The following is a 21,171-nucleotide window of genomic DNA, read 5'->3' as shown; positions in this document are numbered from 1 at the left end:
ACTTGCATTTTTGTTTTTCTTCCCAGGTTATTTTTACCTTCTGAATCCAATTCTTCTTGTGCAACAAGAAATTCGGTTCTGCACACATATATTGTATCTAGGATATACTATAATACATTTAACATGTGGTATAGTACTGCCTGCAATCTAAGGAAGGGGGTGGAGAGAAGGAGCGGAAAATTCGGAACAAAAGTGAGTGCAAGGGACAATGTTGCAAAAATTACTCATGCATATATACTGTCAATAAAAAGCTATAATAAAATAAGTATGGGTTTTAATTGTGCTGTTATTTATTTATTTATTTTTTTGCTGAGGCAGTTGGGGTTAAGTGACTTGCCGAGGGTCACACAAGTAGGAAGTATTAAGTATCTGAGACCAGATTTGAGCTCAGGGCTCCTGACTTCAGGGCTGGTGCTCTACCCATTGAGGCATCTAGCCGCCCCTGTGCTGTTCTTAAAAGAGGATACACTTATACGGCAGTTATATAGATAGCCTCACTTGGATTGACATCTTTTTGTATGTCATCTCTCCTATTAGATTTTAGCTCTTTGAGGACAGGACTATCTGTTTTCTCCTTTTGCAACTGAAGCACTATACATAGCTCCTGGCATGGTAGATATTTAATAAATGTTGATTAATTTATTGAAATAAGTCTTCAGAAAAGAAAATTTACAACAATATTTTGTATAAACCAGCAGTAGCATGCTACTTAACAAATGGTAAATGTGGGCTCTGGGAGACAGTTTCCTAGGCTCATATATTTAGGAAGGGAAGACATCTCAGAGATCTTCTAATCCAACTACTTCACTTTATGATCAATCAACCAACTAACAAGTATTTATAAAGTCCTACTATATGTCAGCCAATGTACATATAATGACACTGAGGCCCAATGAAGTTAAAGGATTGACTTATGCTCATAGAGTCAGGATTCAAACCTAGATCCTCTTGCTCCAAATCAGTATTCTTTCTATTGCATCAAATTGCCATAAAGTGAAAAAAGATCCACCAGCAAATGTCACCAACTACATGGTTAAGTTTTAAGAAATGATTAAAGGGCATTTAATAAGGCTTCATGTGATTTCACAGGATCACAGATTTAGATTTGGAAGATTTAGTGTCATCTAGTTCAATTCTTTTATTATACAGAAAAGAAAACTGAGATTCATAGGAGTACAGTTATTCCTTTCACATTGTGGGGAGTAGGGGTGCAGGGTCCCCCCAAACTGAAAGATCTGTAAAAATTTTTGACCCTCTCTCTCTACTAGAGAAGTCTGAATTTTTTCTTTTTCTTTCATGGGGTGTTTATAATGCCTTATTGTAAAATTTGGGTTTATCGTATATAGTACTATATATTTTACACAGTTCTGAGTTATCTGCAGATGCCACAAAAGTCCCAAAGAACTTCTTATGTCAACCTGTGATATGTTAAAACTGCAATGGGAATAGTTGAAATGTGGAAGGGATAACTACAAAGTGATTTCTCTTAGGTCAGGCAATATTAAATGTCAAACTTAGGAATTATATCACAATGCACTCTGGAAAAGGATAGCAGGGAAACTTCTAGATTTCTCTTTTAATCACCTATTAAAACAGGGATTTAAAGCAGGATACTTGGAAGGATCAAACTAAAAAGCATACCCCTTTTCATATACTAATATATAACTAGAAAAGTAAAATAAATGTAATTTTATGAATAATTTTGTTCCTTCTTTGGAAGTTATGTCTGCTTCTATTTAACATTCTCTGACTCCAACCTCTGTGTTAATCAATTAGTAACCTATAGGTAAACCAAGAAATACACCCTCAACTCAACATTTAAAGAATAACTATCTTGTTTATAACCACTTTTTTTGGTTTTATAAAGAGGGTTTTTTAAATGCTGCTCTTAAAATAGGCTATACTTACAGGTTTAGTTGTTTCAATCAGATCCAACTCTTCCAGACCCCATTTGGGGTTTTCTTGGTAAAGATGCTGGAGTAGTTTTGCCATTTCCTTCTCCATTTCATTTTTATAGATAAAGAAATTAAAGCAAACAAAGCTAAGTGACTTTGTCAGGGTCACATGGCTAGAAAGAGTCTAAGACCAGATTTGAACTGAGGAAGATGAGTCTTTCTGACTTCAGACGCAGCACTCTATCCTCTGTAACATCTAGCTTCCCTAATTACATTGGTAATTCCTTTAAAAAACATTCTTAATATGATAATGCCCTTTGTAGATCATTAAAAAGATGGCTAGCTTATTTCTAGAAAAAGAACTAAGGTCTACGCTTAGGAAAATAGATGAATGGAAGAGATAAAGAAAAGGAGGTAGAAGAGACCAGAAATAAAGAAACCTGATTCTCAGAAAAAGTCTGATTTTTCTCAGTCAGGTTACTGTTTTAGTTGTTATACAAATGAAACAAGAAACTTTATTTTTCTGGCTGCTGATCTTAGTGTCTTTTAAAGCATGTGACAATAATAGGAAAAGCCTTATACCCCAAAACTACTTAAATTAAAAACTTCTGGCACTGCCCAATGTCTAGAAGATATTTCTATAAGGTAGAATGGACTAAAATAACACAATCGATTTTATCTTATAAGTATACATTACAGAAAAATCTCCCTAATGACAATGTTTAAACATATTTAAGCACAGTAGAAAGATATATGGGAAATAAGAAACTAGTATCATTTTAAGGTCCTTAAAAACTGACGTGACTGAAATAAATTTTACATTAATTCAGGGCACCAATTTGACAGTTTGTTGGAGTAAAACATCAGCAACTGAAAAAAAAAAAAAAAAGGTATGCCTCAGGGTAAAGGAAGAATAGCTTCTTTTGTAGTACTTTGAAACATAGCCTCTGTTTCCAAAGGTTGTCACTAGAGTTTATATCCATAAAATTAAATATAATTTCAGTGTTTGATTAAACAATGAGGAGATTTAATTCTTAACTCAGATAAGGGATAAACTACAGGTACTGTTTGGTCTTAGTGCAAATATTTTCAACAGTAATTATTAATCAATAAATCCCAGTTGCTTCAATAACTTCCTTTCATTGAATAAAATCTAGATGTGAATAAATAAAAAGTTATCACTATGTGAAGTTACAGTCTTTCCTTAATAGAAGCTAAATTAAGGTCAGCAAGCTCACACCCAAATTTTTATTTAACCCCTCTATGTCTTTGTCTCCTTATCTGAGAAAAGAAAAGGCAACTAATTCCTTCTCCCTCATGGAAGTATTCTGAAAGTGAATGAATTAAGAACATTAAAGTCAAATATAAATATTGGTTTCTTTTCACTTTTTTCTAACAATAAAGAAGTGAGACTAAGCATAGAATGAAATTCAGAACCACAAAAAGGCCTTGGGGTTTATCATCATTGGCCTTTGGAAAGAAAGGCCTGAAATGGGAGAAAAGACTGGGTCTGGAGATGTATAATTTTGAGAATGATTCCCACAGTGGTGATAACTAAAACAAATGGAGTCCACAGAATAAATCACCCACAGAGAAAGGGAGGATAGAGTCTCTAACTCCCTAAGTATGTGTTTTCTCCAGAGCTCTCTGTCCCAAGATTATTCAGATCCAAAATCTTTACTAGTTTATGAAAGTCAGTAATGTAGTAAATAGAAAAAGTACTAGACTGCGAGTCTAATGAACAAAATTTAAATTACTTAATGGAACCTAGTTAGTGTCCTTAAAGCAGTAGATTGGACCAGTTTCCCCCCTTCTATCCCCCCCTCTCCTCCAAGATCTTTTAAAGCTTTTATATTTACTTGGCATGCATGATTTTTCTTTTACCATCTGCAGAATCACATCATTCAAGGGTCATCTTACACGTGACACCCTTCACTTAGGTGCCATGGGCCAGTGATAATTTACCCACACAAGATGAATGGACACGTAGTCAATTCCTAGAAGTTCTAGTATATATAAAGACATAACCATATACACACACACACATATACATATACATATATACATATATACATATATACATATATATACATATACATATACATATATACATATATACATATATATATATATATATATATATATATATATATATATATATATATATATATATATATATATATATATATATATATATATATATATATATATATGTTATAGTATAACTATTATTGATCTTACCCCCAAACTCCCTTTTCAATCATTGTTAAACCTACCACACTATAGGTCAGGGATGAATGGTAAAAGCCTGGCAGTTTGCCAGAAGCTAAAAGTGGGCCTCAAGTTTCAGGCTGTCTCCCTTGGAGGCCTGTTCTGCTGGTGTCAGTGCTTCTCCCTCTGACACTGCCTCCTAACCACTCTGTATGCATTTTGTATATGCTTAGTTATTTACATACAACCTACTCCATCAAAACATGAACTCATTAAGGGCAGGGTGATTTTAATCTTTCTTTGTATTTATTAATTGTTTAACAATGTTTCTAAATGATTTTATTAAGTCAGTCTGGTGCTGGATTTGGAGTAGGAGGCCCTGGCTTCAAATCCCAACTGTGCCTATCTGCAGGACCTTGGCCAAGTCAATTCAGATCTCTAGTTCACAGTTTCCCCATCTATAAAACCAGGACTTGGGCCAGCTAACCACTAAAGCTCCTTCTAGATGTAAATCTTGATCCTATGAACTGTAGTACTAGCTCTTTTGGTGTTTTTAGAATTCAGCCTAGCACACTTTATACGTGTGCTTAAGCTAATTATGTACAATGACAGTATTTTAAGTAAGCACAATGAGTTTTACTATAAATGAAAAGATCATGACATATGAAACCTTTACCAAATATGGCTTGTTTAAAAAATTGTTAGTAATTAAATATATTTACTTTCATAATATTATCTACTTTAGGTCCACAAATAATAAGTCAGTTTATTAGATTTATCTTTTAAAATCTATTAACAATATAATAAAAATGCTTTCTGCTCATTGACATTTGCTTTGATTTATTAATGTAATTTTTATTTTTGTGTTTTTTTGCTTATTCCTGAACTAAAAAAAATTCTTTTATTCATTGATTTTTAACGTGTGGTTTGACACCTTGTGTGAATCACCACTTCTGTCAGATATTTTTCAGAAAAAGTTCAAATAAGAAACAAAAAAAGGAGATAGATGCAACAACAACAACAAAAAAACTACATATGAAAATGGTTTTATATATTAAAGAAACCAAAATAGTGAAGAATTAACAAAAGTACACAAAAACTAAGAAGGTGAAATGATAAAGTGAAAAAAATTAGTGCCCCCAAAGAACTAACCAATGCAGATATAAATAATGAAATGTATGTTTAGTTTATCTGTACAGTTTTAATTGGAGTCAGTGACTTTAGGTAACTGCAACCTATATTACATGTATAGGGCTAATTTTTCAATTGTGTAGCTCTACTACAGTTATCTCCAAAAGGATACGAGCCTTAGACAAGAACCCTTTAGGGTTTTCACACTGTAACTCATCAAAGACTAAATTTCATGTGCTACTAGAAACCAAGAATATAAAATTGATTATTATATGTTTAGATATTTCCTGAATCTTATATTCTACTTGAGCTAAACACAAGAGGATTTTGAGCACATCTTCTTTTAAAATCTGTACAACAACAAACTATACAGTTGAGTGCAATGGATGGTGGCATATCTTGCAATACTAGGGGAAAAACAACTAATTTCAATAGTAACAACAAATATAAGTAACTGATGACACTTTTCCAAGATGGCGAAATGTAAATATAAATACACATATACATATTTTCCAAAATAGTAATGGCATCATTGATTCCCATATACAGTTGTTTATCTAAAACCATTGTTTTGTTTTTGCAATGATGAAAATCAGTTCAATAAAATATTAATTAAATATAAAACCTGAGAAGTAAAAATACTAAGAGAAAATAACAATGAAATGGCAAGTTGTCTTGTAGATGATTCAGTGATTATACTATAAAATAAAAAAAAAAAAACATAAAAAGACTCGGGGTGAATGTGTGTGTGTTTGTATGTGTATTTGTATATATACACAAGCATATCTTAGATATCTTGCCCACTATAAATCTTGAATATCCTTGTTGTTAATTTTGCTTCTTTACAACACTTTTAAGGTTTTAAGAGGTTTGCATGAATTCATTGATTTCTTGGGTTGATTTTATCTTTAATTTAAATAGTTAACAGTGATCCTTCATTTATATCATTACTTTTTAAGACTGCACTGCAAAAACAAAATCTTGGTTCATTATTGCTATTTATTTTTGTTTTACTAAGCATGATGTCTACTTTAAAAAAAATAAGTCCTTTCCATTATTTTTTTTTTCATTATAATGGAAACCGTGAAGTTTTTTCATTTAAAAATAACATCAGTAGCCAATATGCTCTGCAAGTTTTCTGAGAAAAGTGAGGATAAAGGATAGTAAACTAGCATAAGAAAAAGATAAGGAATTTCTACAGCCTCTCATCATCTTTTGTATTCATTTATTTATCTATCTGCTTTTTTTCATTATCAGAAATATAAAGCTATTTCACTCTCTGAATTTTTCAGGATGAACTACAATTATTTGAAATATCTCTCTCTATAGTGAAGGAGGTTTTTATGTTAGGATGAATAAAATGAAAGCCTTGCCTTACTTATTTTCCTTTTGAATTTTAGCAATTTGGAACTTATATAAAATCAATATAGATTACTTAAAAAAATAAAATCAACCCAAACCCTGACCAACATAGGGTTGTCATCAAACTCTAATGGGATAAGGTATGTAAAACATTTTGTAAACTTTAGAGTATTACAAAACCTATTAATATTTATTATTATTATTATTAACATGGTATCTTGTCTAGCATTTTTAAACAAATATTTAGATCTCTGTGAAATTAAATCACAAATAATAAAAATACCAAAATGTCTTTGAAATGAGTAAAGATTCATTTTTATAACAAAGTGTTTAGGTATAGGTCAAAAAGTAGTAGAAAACTCTTGTACACCATTGTGTACCATTTTAAAATGAAACCATACCTGCATCAGAACTTGTTTGATTACAGCTGCTAACAATGCTGTTTGGTATCATTGAAGTGGATGATGCTGAAATCCTTGACTGAGGTGGGTTTGGGTGTAAAGAATTTCCTAAAGCCATGCCTGGCTGACTGAGCATTCCACAATTCCCACTAGCCTGAATTTGATTAATTAAGCCTGCAAGATGGTGATTTGGCCCTGGGCTGCTATCATGCATGAAGTTGGTATTTGCATTCTGGCAGTGCATGGCTTCCCCTCTTAAAGGTAAGTTCTGAGTCAATGAATTCTGAAGAACACTGGAGTTTATATTGGTGTCTGTGAAATGCAGCTGGTTAGCAGAGCAAGGCAAAGCAGGATTGGAGCTCCCACAACCAGTGGAACTATTGCTGCTCACATGTGAGCTTTGACAACTCATGGATTGCAGTAACTGAGACATGGAATTGATGGGAAATGAACCTTGACTTTGCTTCCTTATCAAGTCAGGACCAGGTTTAGGAACTGCAGGACTATCCATATGAGACTGTCTAAGCAAACTCAACACAGTAGTAGTCGGCTGCTTTCTTTTCCTCATGGATTCTTTCTGCTGAGACATCAGTTTATCCCTTAGTGCTGCTCGGCCACTTTGCCCTTCACTTGTTGGTAGAAGCATGTTGGCAGTAGGAGGGAACATGGTATTTAAAGTGCTATGTCCTTCAGTGTTGCCACTATTGGCAACAGCTCCAGAATTGCTACTGCTGCTATTGTTGTTACCAGCAAGTTTGTTTTGATTTGCTAGCTGTGCTTTGGCTGCTGCTGAGAGTAAACTACTTGCTGGAAAGGAGGCAGCATTGTGCTGGTTCAAAATCTGATTTAAAGGCATTCCCAGCAAACCAGGCTGACTCTTTAAAGGTCCACTTCCAGCAGATGCAGCAGGAAAAGCTGCATTGCTTGGAGCATTTAATACATTACTCATTCCAGCAATTAATGGGTTGGGGATGTCCTTGTACTGATGAAGTCCATCAGGCTTGGTGGAAGGGCTTGATGGCATTGATGGTCTTGGGGACCCTATTGTTGACCGTGGTGACCGGGGTGGACATTTAATGCCACCGCAGGTAGACTGCGGTCCTACTGGGGGCATCATGAAATTCCCATGATCTGATGATGTGGAAGATGAACGTGATCTTTGGGGTGATGCCTCAATCCTTCCAATTCCAGTTCCTATCATATGTACGGGGGAGGTCACTGGTGAAGGAGACAGGGAGGTTGAAGCTGAGTGCTGAACTCTTTGAACATGACTGCCATGATTCATGTGACCGGGTTTAACAGTTGGCAAAGGGAGATTACTTGGCAAAGGAACAACAGCAGGAGGCATGCTTACATTCATCACAGGTACCTGAGAGTGGACATTTGAATGGAAATTGGTAGCATTAATGAGAACAGGGTTCTGATTTACCGGTTTACTAGGGATTGGGTCAAGAATGCCAAGTGGATCTTTTTCTGATGTTAATGGCTTTTTCTGAAGAGCACAAGAAGGTGGTGGAGGGGGAGGTGGTCCTTGGGGTGGTTTGTGGTGGAACATTGCTCGTGGTATTTCCATATTAGCTGAAAAATTACACATTGGTTTTTTCATTACTGGACTCTTTGTAGTCAAGGTTGGGGAAAGAGGTATATTAGTCCTTCCAGCCATTGCACAGGATGACTGTATAGGAGAACCATGTAGCATTACTGAGGGTGGAGAAAGAGGAGTCCTATTCATGTGAATAGGACTAGAATTAGGAGCTCCATGAAAACCAGTATTACTCCTTGTGAAAACATCAGGGCTTCCAAGTGGGTCAGTCCTAGGAGAGATGGAGCCATCTCCATATATCTGGGATCCTGATGAAGCTGGACTAGGAAGTCCACCATGACTGCCACGATATGGAGATTTCTGACCATGTTCGCTGCTGCCCAATCTCTGCCTAGGATAGGCAGAATGAAGTTCTTGTTGCTGGCTTCCAGTCAGCTCTTGAACATAAAGCCTTCCCATGGTATTAGATGTTCCAATCATTAACTTGAAAGGATTCTTACATTCTGGCATAACAGAATTTGTAATTCCTTCATGTGATTTAGTTCTCATTGATCTTGGAGTTGCTGCCCGTGAAGTTACTATTGGAGTTGCACCTGATGTTAAAAGGAAAAAAAGACAAGCAAAAATTTCTGTTAATTTTCAGAAGTGTACACACACACACAAAAACAAAAAACAAAACAAAAAAAAAAACCCCACAAACACATACAACACGATCTTGTATATCTATCAGTATATGAAAACAGTCATATATAAAAAAAAGAAGCTCTCTTCTATGAAGTCTAACAACTTATGAAATTAGGGTTTAAAAAGTACCCATACATTCCAGTTGTCATTTCAATCTTGGTCAACTTTTCTTCTAGTTGACCACTTAGCAGCACTTTTTTATTTCTGACTCCAAGGCTTGGCTCATGCAGTTTCTCTTGCCTGGAAATTCTTTCCTTCCACCTTACCTAAAATCTTCCTTTCTTTCCAGGGCTGGGTCATATACCACTCTTCCATAACAACTTTTTTGACTATTCAGTTATACACTGAGCTATACATTCTTTCAACTTTTAGAATATAACAGCATTTCCATATGTACTGCTCATTCCAGCAGCTGGACAATTGTTATTTAATCATTTCTCTATGACATGTATGTCTTCTTTCCCCTTGGGCTAAACAGAATACAGTTATTTCTTCCAAAATGCAACTTTCCCCATTGTCGTTCTGATATATCACAAGACAGCATAAAAAATTAAATGGGAATTTGGGGGGAGTTTTGCAGATTAAGCAGGCAACACACGAAGGCCAGCAGATAGCACAGAAAAAGTTTAGAAACTTAGAAATGCATAAAATATGTGAGTAGTATTATATATATTCAACCCAAATTTTATAATAAGGTACTGTAAACACTCCATAAAAGAAAAAGAAAAAAATTCAGACTTCTTTTCTGGTGTGAAGAAAGGGACAAAGACATTTTACACAAGTTTCCCAGATTATACGAGTTCTATACCCTTACAACCCCTAATATGGAAGGGATAACTGGACACTCAATACATGATGGAATCAAAGCAGCACTTCCCTTTGACTCTCTGATGTGTGATTTTTATAGGATCGAGGTAGCAAGAGAAAAAGAATGGTATATTTAGGTTTGGAATCATTTTAGAATGAGGATTTAGCTCCTAACTAATTCTGCTTCCCAATCTAATTTGTGATGATCATTTCTATGCATTTTGAGGTCTTTCTCTTTGGAGGTAGGTATGAGATATTGGCCGGCCTCTTTCCTAATCTTTCAATAGTCCCACAATTGACTTTTTGATAGTACCTGATATGTCAGTTTAATTTTGTCTGAATCATGTTACGTCATCAATACTAATGAATATATTTTATTTTGCCTGGTTTACTTAAGAGATTAACTAATTGAGAGGTAGGAAATCAATGACCATAGATGGTTCTTAAGATTATATTTACTATTTGCATTTCACACACACACACACACACACACACACACACACACACACACACACACACACACACACACACACAGAGTCACAGACACTCCCCCCATATATAACTTATTTAGTATGGGATGTGTGAATATATAAAATTTTTTGGACAATTTTTATTATGTGTGAGAAGTGCAACAAATAATGGAACTGCAAAACTACTTTTATGGATTCTCTCTCTAAAGAAGAAAAAAAAATTTTCATCAATACATATTCATATCACATACTTGTTCCTCCTCCAGGACTGGTAAGGACTAGGGAAGGATGAGGGGCTTCCATGCTCTTATGCAGTGTTGCCACTGCAATGATTTTCCTTTTATGTATGCATAGCTTTGTGACATCTTCATCTGCTTTAACATCTTCTGCAGTTCTCTGTTTCACAGCAGCTCCAGGATCAAAATTAAATACCTTAAAAGAATAAAATTTTAGTTTAGAATATATGTGACATTATTTCTCCCTGTGGATACCCTCTCACTCTTCCCAACCCCCTTCTTGGGAAGTAAAATGCTTGGATACAATCAAGCCTACAAATATAAATAAAACTTTCTTTTATTCTTAAATATCAGAAAAGTAATTTTATATGCCATAACAAATATTACTGTGGAACTCAGAGCTTTAGTGGCAAATTAGCTGCTTTTCCAGATAACTACCTAACAAAACAGCAATATTTTAGATTCTCTCCAAGTTTTAGTTTCTGAAAAGAGCTTAACAGACTACAATTAAAATTATAATACATTTAAAAAACCAAACAACACACATACACCCTAAAACTACTACTCTGCACTTTTATAGTAAATTTCAATGTCGATTAACACTATCTTTTTTTTTTTTTTCTTTTTACATTGCACAATTAGTAAAAACAGTTTCACCTTCTGGCTATAAGATAGCTCTGCTCTGTGATTTCAGAAAAATCTGTTAGATCTGCCACCATCATCTCTAAAAATAGCACAGCAGACTTGAACAGTTAAAAGAATACAACAAATTGTTTTGCTAAAAAAACTAAACTGAGAATATTGATGGCTGTAATAAACAAGGCATATAATCATTTTGATCAAAGTATCTAAGAGTATATATATATATTTATATATTAATATCTTTTGGGTTTTATTAGATTACTTGTTAGAAAACTATAGAAAAAATAAACTTTAGTTCAAACAATTTCCATGTCCCTTTAAGCACTCTAAAATATGAGAAAACTTTAAAGATTTATTAAGTAAATATTTTAAATATATATAATTCAAAGAATAAAGTAAAGTAACATGCCATATGAGAAAAAATAAAGCATAAAATCTGGAGAAAAAAAAATACTGAGAGACCTATTGTGAAATTGTTACCTTGGGAAGAATAAGAGGACATTCCAAGCCACACTTGCATGTTCCATCAGTAAGCAGGTATGTTTTAACCTGCTCCAAGCAAGATAACAAAGACCCACTGGGACTGTAAAAATATTAAAAAAATCAGGAAATAATTTCAACTGCATACATTATATGAAAAAAGTAAAACTTCCAGTCTTAACTCTCTTTTATAAGTATAATATTTTCCGACTAAGGAAAAGCATTTGATTTTGTCAAAATTATGGTAGCCACTAAATTATAGCCTGTAAAACTGTAGTTCCTTATTTTGAACTAAGATATTTCTTAAATAAGTTTGCCAAAGTTGGAATTACAAGTTCCTCCCTTGAAGCTCTGGAGTAAAGTCAGTAAACCAAATAAAACTGGAATTTTTTTGTATCCTCCAAAGTCTATTGAATGTCCTGATTTTATTTCTCTGAAAGCACTATGTCCTGATCATATTCCAAGTGTGTCTAGCTCAGATGGCTTAAAAGAGTTAAAGTTTATTTATTCATGGAATTAATAGCAATTGAAACTTTCTAACTCAATGATTAATATAGATTTCATTAAACAATTGTATATTGATCTTAAGACATTCTGCTTCCATTTCAGATAAACTTTCCCACAAACTACCTGTTTCAATTTATGTGATTTTAAAGCTAATTTCTCCATTCTTTTTTATATAGTATTAATTCTTTATTTGGCGATACTGTGTTCTTTGTATCTATAAAAATGCATCCAGATTTTCTGTAGATGAAAAACCAAATGCTTTGTAGATGAATACTTTACTGAATATCACACAATCTACCTATGTATAACCTAAAAGGACCTTAACCTTACTGACAGCCAAGCATCCACTTGCCCAGGGTGAATGGCAATTCATACCAAATGAGTAACATTTGTCATTACTGACTGCACAGGAAAAACATAGATAAATTCTGGTTGATTTACTTTAAATTATTAACTTTTCACATAAAAATTTAAAAGCAGCATGCCAAAAGAAGCATCACTGATATTTTATAATTAAAGATTAGATTTAAGAAGAAAATAACTGTAAAGTCAAATTTCCTAAACAAGAACAAGATTCCTAAATTATTTTTTAGAACTCTGTTCTAGCTATTCAGAAACACTTCCTCTCAATTAGACAGTGGGAATTTTCTCCCTACAGTTGTAGCTTTTTAATTAACTTGAGATAGTAATTATTAATGTAAACATAGTTACAGAGCCAGTACCACAGACATAGCATAAGATCAGAAGCAGGTGGAATATTTAATGTAGAAAATCAATGCCAACCTCAGGTCAGAGTAGGGCAGAAGATATAACTTATAAATTATAATAAAATCAGGCATCTAAATCTTTTCTGAGCACAAAAAAGAGTTGTCTAAAAAAACCAAAAAAACACATCAAAACCACATTGGCAAATGCTAGCTTAAAATCCCTTCTTTTAATTTTTTTCATCCAGGAAAATTTGTTCAGTCTCACTCTCATATTTATCTTCTATAATAAAGAGGTAATGATTATAATTTTTTAAAAAGATTGGTTTATAGAACTGTAAAAATCAAATCAATATAACCATTATAAAATATACATGAAAACTGACTTCCATCAATGATTCAAAAAATATGAAATATGATGACTAATGGACTCTTAAAAGTTAACATTTTATTTTTCAGCATTTAGCAAATTAAAAAGCTGACATGCATATATAAATATGCATATGTAAATACACATCCACACATCTACATATATATGTATGCGTAAGGCAGAGAAAATGTAAAGTAATTTAGACTTCAAAGGCTACTATTAAAAATTGAATAGGGGCAGCTAGGTGGTGCAGTGGATAGAGCACCAGCCTTGAATTCAGGAAGACCCGAGTTCAAATCTGGTCTCAGACACTTAACACTTCCTAGCTGTGTGACCATGGGCAAGTCACTTAACCCCAGCCTTGGAAAAACAAAAACAAAACAAAAATTGAATAGGTTTATTGTAAATGCCTTAAAAACAGCAATTTTTAAATTTAGTATTTATATTTTTAGAATCTAGCATATAGTACATACTAAATAAGTGCTTGTTGATTGGTTATATTTAAAAAGTTAAGTACTGATTTGAAAACACCACGGTTCTTCCTATCTTGTTATCCTGAAAATTCATATCAAATACTTTTGATTGATGATAGAGTGGCTACATATAGTCAACTGAAAAATTTAAAACATATTTTGTGTCCTTACCCAACATATCTACCATCTAAGTGAAGGACAACATTCTCTCCTTTGGGTTTTTACTATAAATTATTACAAATTACAAATTCGTTTGCCAAAACTTCCTACTGTGACATAAATTTTTCTATGAAACAAAGATTTCCAAGTCCCAACTAATGATATGCCTCAAGAAGCAAGTGACATCACAAAACTTCAAGTATGAAAATAGAATTGAGACAATCTCTTGAAGTCTGTTTTAACAGGATTATGTGTTCATATTTGAAAGCTTGGCAGATACTAGTTTAACCACTCATACCAATACAGAAATTTAATTTCCCCTCTGCGAATCAGCAAAGGTGCCTTGACTTTCATACTTTAGAGTAAAAACCATAGGTATCTCAAAAATAAAGTTTTAAGTCTATTACATAAATCTATTTATGAAAGGCAGATAGATAAATAGAATCAACAAAACCTGAGTTCTAGGGCTGCCTCTGATACAGATTGCCTTTATCACTCAATCTCTTAGTACCCCAGATAACTCTTGGAGACTGTTTTACACATGAATTGCTAGTCTGTGTTATCATTAAAAGGATTTTATAAACTGGGAGATGAATCAGAGGTCTATAACAAAAAAAATCTTTTTATAGACATACTAAAAATATTTATTTATATTTTTAAACTACTTAATAAATTACTGTAATAATTACTGCCAATCTGCAATTATCACATAGTTCTACCTCTTAATTGCCTAACACAATAAATCAAAATGTAATTTGAACTTTACTTGTTTAAATAAAATGTAAGTATTATATCAAACATGATAACATGATTTTTTTTTTCTATTACAAAGGAGTTGATAAAAACTATATAAGAGCAATAAAGAAATTTTTTTGGGGGGAAATTTTGAGCATCATTAAGAGGTTCAGTCACTAATATGACCTATTAGAGATGAAATTGCTCAATATAACAACAGAAAAATTACTCAAAAATTACCAAAATCATAATGTTGTCACCAAATGATTATGTAATATATATATTGTAGCATTGATGTTTATACACTTTCAAAAATATTGAAAATAAAAATAACCCAAATTAATAATCTGAAGAAATTTAAATGACAAAACTACAGGGAAACTACAATGACAAATATAATGACACAATTACAGTGGAAAAAGTCCAAGTTCTGTTGTCTTGGAATCTAGGTTTAAATTCCTTTTTGGGCCATTACTACTTGAGTGGCCTTAGGTAAGCACTTAGCCTCCCTGGGCTGCACCTTCCTCATTTGCTGGCCTTGCAGGCCCCTTATAGCTCTGGATCTATAAAATGAAATGAAAACATTTGAATATTTTTAGGAGAGAAAATTTTATTTATATGTTGTAAACACCTAGCATAGTGCCTGGTACATAGTAGACACAATAAATGTGTTGCTTGGATAATAATTTGTTCAGAATATAAATTTTGTTAATGACAATTTTGCTCAAATATGTACAAAAGCAATTATGTTTCACTCAAACGAGAAGGTAAGAATTATGAGAACAATGCTCACCTAATGTAAAGTACTCCATTTTGATCCACCCGACGTTGCCAGCCCACAGGAACTTGTACTGGCAGGCCTCCGTCCTTGTCCCCTCCGTCACACTCCTTTCCTCCATTCATTTTCTGTGTCTGCTTGGGACTCCTCAGAGATATCAACAGTAAGATGATATCCTTATATTACATGGCATCATGACCTTCAATAATAGGCCAATTCAGTACAGTTTTTTGCAGTCTGTACAAAGTGCATTGGGAAACTTTAGCTCAGTTTGGAACCAAGTCCTTGAAATCTGCCATTGTTAAGTCAGTTGCCCATTATAATCTACATTAAAAAGCTGACTTTTAAACTTCCCATGTATATATTTCTAAGGACAGACTACATGTGTAAAAATGAGTGCTTCCAAATTAGGAAAATCATATTTCCTCAAAGGGGTTGGAGGGAAGTAAGGTTTCTAATTCAACAGCATGTCTCAAAAACTTGAAGCCTAATAAATTCTGTATTAGTTGAAAGTCTTATTTTGACAAATTTCAGCTAGTTAATATTTCCTAGTATTACCCCACTTTATATGCCACATTCTTTCAACTTTATTTTCTGTTCTATATTCAAAGTGTTGTAGATTCTTTCTTCTGATTCTTTCATATCTTCACAACGCCAACAATGCAACCTGAAACATATATAAGTATGAAAACTCTATTTTTTGATAAGGAATAACTGTGTGAATTCTATAATAGAATTGTTAAATGAACACTTATTTTTAGCATACTTCTTCCTATTTTAGAAAAGAATATCTAATTTTGCTTTATTGTTTCCCAATTTCATCCATTTACTCCAGTTAAACTTATATAAAGGCTGCACTTTTCACATAACAGTTTAATTCCTACATCCATGTCTCTATCCATATAGTTACATTTATGGAATGTGATCTCTTCCTTACTTTTCACCAGTATGAGACTAGCATTTCAATTAACATCAAGTCCAAGATTCATCTCCTGGAGAACTCACCTAATTACTCTCACTGCACTCACAACATGGAAAAAAATAATGATGATGATAATAATTGACAGAATATTACAAATTTAATATAACAAATGGTTATCAAATATTTGCAATGAGTAATATGTTGATAGTTAATGGGAATATGAAGATGAAAAATGACAGTTTTTGCTCTTTAAAGAACTTATTGGATTTATCTCATGTACAAAAGAGTGACAAAAAAGCAGAATGTGATAATGGGAAAGGAAAGATACAGGCAAAGCATATGAAAATCTGAGGTAAGAGAGATTACTTTTAGCTAGAAATAGAGCAAGATAGATTGGTTGGAAGAGAAAGAATTTGAACTGTATATCACATTGTAAGGAAATAATGAATGAAAATTGCCTTAGAAACAGAGGACAAAGTACAGATCAAATTCACAGGTTTTCAATAGAAATACCTACTTTAACTTCAAGAAACACAAAGGTTAAATTATAGATTTTGAAGTATAAAGAACAAAAACTTTAAGAAACTAAGAGAAAAAGTTTCAATTACCAACAAAAATCAATTCAGGGCTACTTTTCATTTATGAAAATTAAAGAAGAAAAGTGTAATTTGAAATAAAAATTTTTTAAGGAAGTCAGTTTGATTTTCAAAATAACATATAATAAAAAAAGATGAGCCTAATTGTCAATAAAATGTTCAGAAAGAAGCGCACATTTGAGTTGTTCAAAGAATAGAGAGCTTGGCAATTTACATGAAAACATTTTAAAAAGGAGTTATAAAAAAGGGCTGTTAACCATCAAACACTAAACAAGTAAAACAAAAATCTCATGTTTTTATGGCAAGACATGTCTGTTTGCTTTCAGTTGTTTTTAAATTTTCACATTAGCCAGTGAGTGATGGAACAAAAGGAGAAAATTCCAAATGTCTAATGAGGAGAAGATAAGAATTGAATTATCATTACTGGAGGTATGGGAGATAAGGAGTAGGGAGAACAAAGCCACATCCTTTCTTAACCTGGCTTTGAGAGAGAAAAGGATGTATTATTTTTTAGTCTCTAGACCTGTCTGGAGAGAGACAGAGACAGACAGACAGGCAGAGAGACTGAGAGACAGACAGACAGACACACAGAGAGAGACAGAAAGATAGGGAAGGAAAGAGAGTGAGAGGGGGGAGAGAGAGAGGGAGAGAGAGAGAGAGAGAGAGAGAGAGAGAGAGAGAGAGAGAGAGAGAGGGGGAGAATTTTAAGGAAAAGGGAAAAGGAAGGAGCAGGATGAGATTTCCAACTTACATTAATACATAGGTGAGCTGGAGCAATGAACAAGGCTTCTTTCTGTCTTCTAGAAGCCTTGCCTTCTATCAGAGATATAGAGAAAATAAAGAAAGAACATTTAAGTGCAAAATCCATGGATAGCCAAGCAAAAGAAACAAGTAAGGAAGGTGAAAAAGTAAATTTACATGACTTGGAATGTCGTATCAAAAATAATGCTATTTAAATTAAGAAAGTAAGTGGTAGAGAATGGACAATTCTGTACTGGTTGGGAAAGAAAAGGGTTAAAATACAGGAGATGGGAAGGATATGGAAAGATAAGAAAGATATCAAAAGTGAATTTGAAGAATTTTGAATAAATTGAAGAATTGAAGAAGGTAAAGTCAAGAAGAGAGAGAAAGAGAATTTATGGGAAAACATTAGGCCCAAATAAACATAAGAAAAATAAATTACAGTGATCAAATGCTTAATTAAAAGTGGAGAAAATTAAATTAAAGAATTAAAAGGAAGAAAATATGAATATAAAAATTATACCCTTAAACACGGGATGGATTAACTGTATTTATAAAATGAAAGGAACTCTGTTTAAAGACTTCACAGAAAAGAAAACAACACCATTATTTAATACATGTAAACCAAATGACAGAGGCAAAGCTCTTAGAGGAAAGGTAGTTAAACTGCAAAAGGATTCTGAAAGCAAATCAATAATTAAAAGACTTTAATATTCCTCTTCCAGAGCAGGGCAAAAATATAATAAAGATAAATTTTAAAAAAACCCAAAGAGCTCAACAGATGTTTGGAAACATTGGATCTGAAAGACAAGACTATTTAAACATGACAATATTAAATAAGAAATTTATATGGAAGCTTTAAACAAATTGGTCATGTTCTTGAACACAAAGAAATTATAAATTAATGTAAAAAATAAATATTAGGCCCATTTATAATGACTGCTAACAGCAAAAATGTTAAATAATAGTGTGAAAGTAGAGAAAAGATACATTTTTAAATGGAGGCTAAAGAATAACATCCTACTTAACATACATATCAAAAAATAAAACAAGGACTCTTTGAATGGAATCTTACCTTACATTGTTTGCTCCTAGCTATGTGGATTCATTTTGAATTCGCGCTTTATTAAACCATTTCAGGTTCTTAAGGATTCTATAGAATTTTCTAAGTAAACTAGGGCTTCATATACAAATTGGGAAATTATTATTTCTTTTTAACCAATATTATCAATTATTCCAAAATAGCCTGCCAACAGAGCATAGTGATTAGAGGGATGACTTCAGACCCTGGAGCAAACAATATAAGGTGAGATTCCATTCAGAATAAAAATTGGAATACATAAAATATATTGGAGCAACAAACAAGAAGTATAAAATCTCAAAGAAAATAAAGGAAAAAAATAGGGATGAAGACAGACAAACATAATCAGATTTCAAACTACATAAAATTTCAAGCTATATTACACAGTAGTAATCAGCAAAACGATTTGCTACTGATTAAAAATAGATAAGCACATTGGCAGAACATAGTACATAAAAGCAAGACCTAAAACAAAGGCATATGATAACCTGATTTCATATAAACCCCAAACACAAAAATGCTGGGGGAAAGAATCCATTAAAAAAAAAAAAACTGGTGGGAAGCACAAAAAGTAGTTTTGAAAAAGGTAAGTTGAGAGTAGCAATATTCACAATACACCACAATGAGCTTCAATAGATAAGCTGTCTAAAGTAAAAAAACAAAAAAACAAAAACCACATCTTTAACAAGTCAGGAGAATGGAAGGAGGTGCTTTTCATAATCAAGGTTAGAGGAAGAATTAATAAGTAAACAAGTGGTGACCATAAAAATAAAAAAAGATTATATAAAATTTAAAAACCACTAAAGATAGAAAATCATGTAACTAGAATAAAAGGAAAAGTTAATGAATAGGAAAAATCTCTGTATTAAGCAGTTATATGATAAGTTTGATATCTAAAATGTACAGGACATGACTCAAATATCAGATGAGGAGTCACTCTTCAACAGATAAGAATACAGAGTTTTCTAGTGAAGAATTCAAAAGCATGTGTTAAACATCTACTGTGAGCTAGGTCCTACAAATACAAACACAAAAATGAACTAATCCCTGCTCTATAGGAACTTATATCCTTTGGGGAAAAGAGCATGAAGACATCTGGATGATAAATCTATAAAAAATACTGATAGAAGCTGCATGGCCTAGTGGACAAAACAATGGCCTTGGAATTAGTAAGACTTATGTGGAAGACTAGCGTCTTCTAGATAATGATCATGTGACCTCTGATTTGGTCTAGTAAACTACCTTTATCAATACCTGTTCTTCAACTTATAGAGTCTCTTACAGAGTTGCTCGAGATTATGATTTGCTCAGGGGTCACACAGCCATGATGTATAAGAAGCAAAAGAAAGTACATATAAAGGAAGTTGAAGTATAGGGTAAACTTTCTGTAGGGGAGAGTTCTTGAACTAAATGTCAAAACAACTGAGAGCTTCTATGATGCAGAGAAAAGGAAAGAATTCATTCCAGACTTGGCACAACCTGTGCAAAGGAACAAATATGTGAGATGGAATATTGGTCATAATCATCAAGAGTACTAGTATGGCTGGAAAGGAAAATACTATGTAACAAGTCTGGAAACCTATTGATGCCAATGGAAAGGGCAGCTAAATTCCTTTAGTAATGGAGCAACAAGGTCAGACTTGAGCTTCAGGATTATCTGTGGCAGTTACATGGAGAACATATTAGAAATAGGGAGACTGGAAGCAGAGAAACAATTCAGAGGCTACTGCCATAGCCCAGGCAAGAGGTGAATTAGAGTAGGTGAGAAGAGGAATAGGGAATAGGAAAAGAGGAATGATGGGATATAAACAGTAGACACAAAATTGACAAGGCTTATTAAATGATTAGATATGAGGGGCAAGGGAAAAAGGGGAGATGAGACAACTCTGAGACTGTGAGCTGAGGTAAATAAAAAGCATGATGGTGTTTCTCAGAAGAGGGAAATAAGAAAATAAAAAAGTTTGGGGCAAAGGTAATGAGTTGTTTTTGACATGGAGCATTTGAGCTGCAAAGTATCAATGATTGTGTAAAAATTCTCTGAATAAAAAAAAAAAAAGAAAATTGTAATCGAACAAGAAAACTGCAAATTCAGATGAACCTGACATTGCTCCAAGTGCATCAAAGTGTCCAAAATTATGAAAGACTGAGAAGAGCACTGCTAAGGAGGTTATGGTACAATGAATGAGATAGAGACATAATGATGTAGAGTTTTTGTGGAAGTATGTACTAGTTAAATTCTCTTA

At 33.2% G+C, this 21,171-nt stretch overlaps 1 protein-coding gene across 24 annotated transcripts in view; it reads right to left on the bottom strand.

Annotated features, from left to right (window-relative positions):
- The window catches only part of MBD5 (methyl-CpG binding domain protein 5), a 395,786-nt gene that overhangs the window by 42,906 nt on the left and 331,709 nt on the right, over window positions 1-21,171 (bottom strand). For 22 of the 24 annotated variants that reach the window (XM_074302158.1, XM_074302143.1, XM_074302145.1 and 19 more), the window contains 4 exons: window positions 15,604-16,255; window positions 11,863-11,965; window positions 10,756-10,936; window positions 7,001-9,136 (listed from right to left, as the gene is read on the bottom strand). In XM_074302158.1, the coding sequence (XP_074158259.1) occupies window positions 7,001-9,136; window positions 10,756-10,936; window positions 11,863-11,965; window positions 15,604-15,713 (2,530 nt within the window). In that variant the 5' untranslated portion in view covers window positions 15,714-16,255. Of the gene's footprint in view, window positions 1-7,000; window positions 9,137-10,755; window positions 10,937-11,862; window positions 11,966-15,603; window positions 16,256-17,857; window positions 17,923-21,171 lie in introns of all 24 variants that reach the window. The other 2 variants (XM_074302135.1, XM_074302136.1) reach the window with 1 other exon arrangement.

The sequence above is a fragment of the Sminthopsis crassicaudata genome, chromosome 3, assembly GCF_048593235.1.
Source record: "Sminthopsis crassicaudata isolate SCR6 chromosome 3, ASM4859323v1, whole genome shotgun sequence".
NCBI lineage: Eukaryota > Metazoa > Chordata > Mammalia > Dasyuromorphia > Dasyuridae > Sminthopsis > Sminthopsis crassicaudata.
This window is presented reverse-complemented; position numbering and strand designations above follow the sequence as displayed.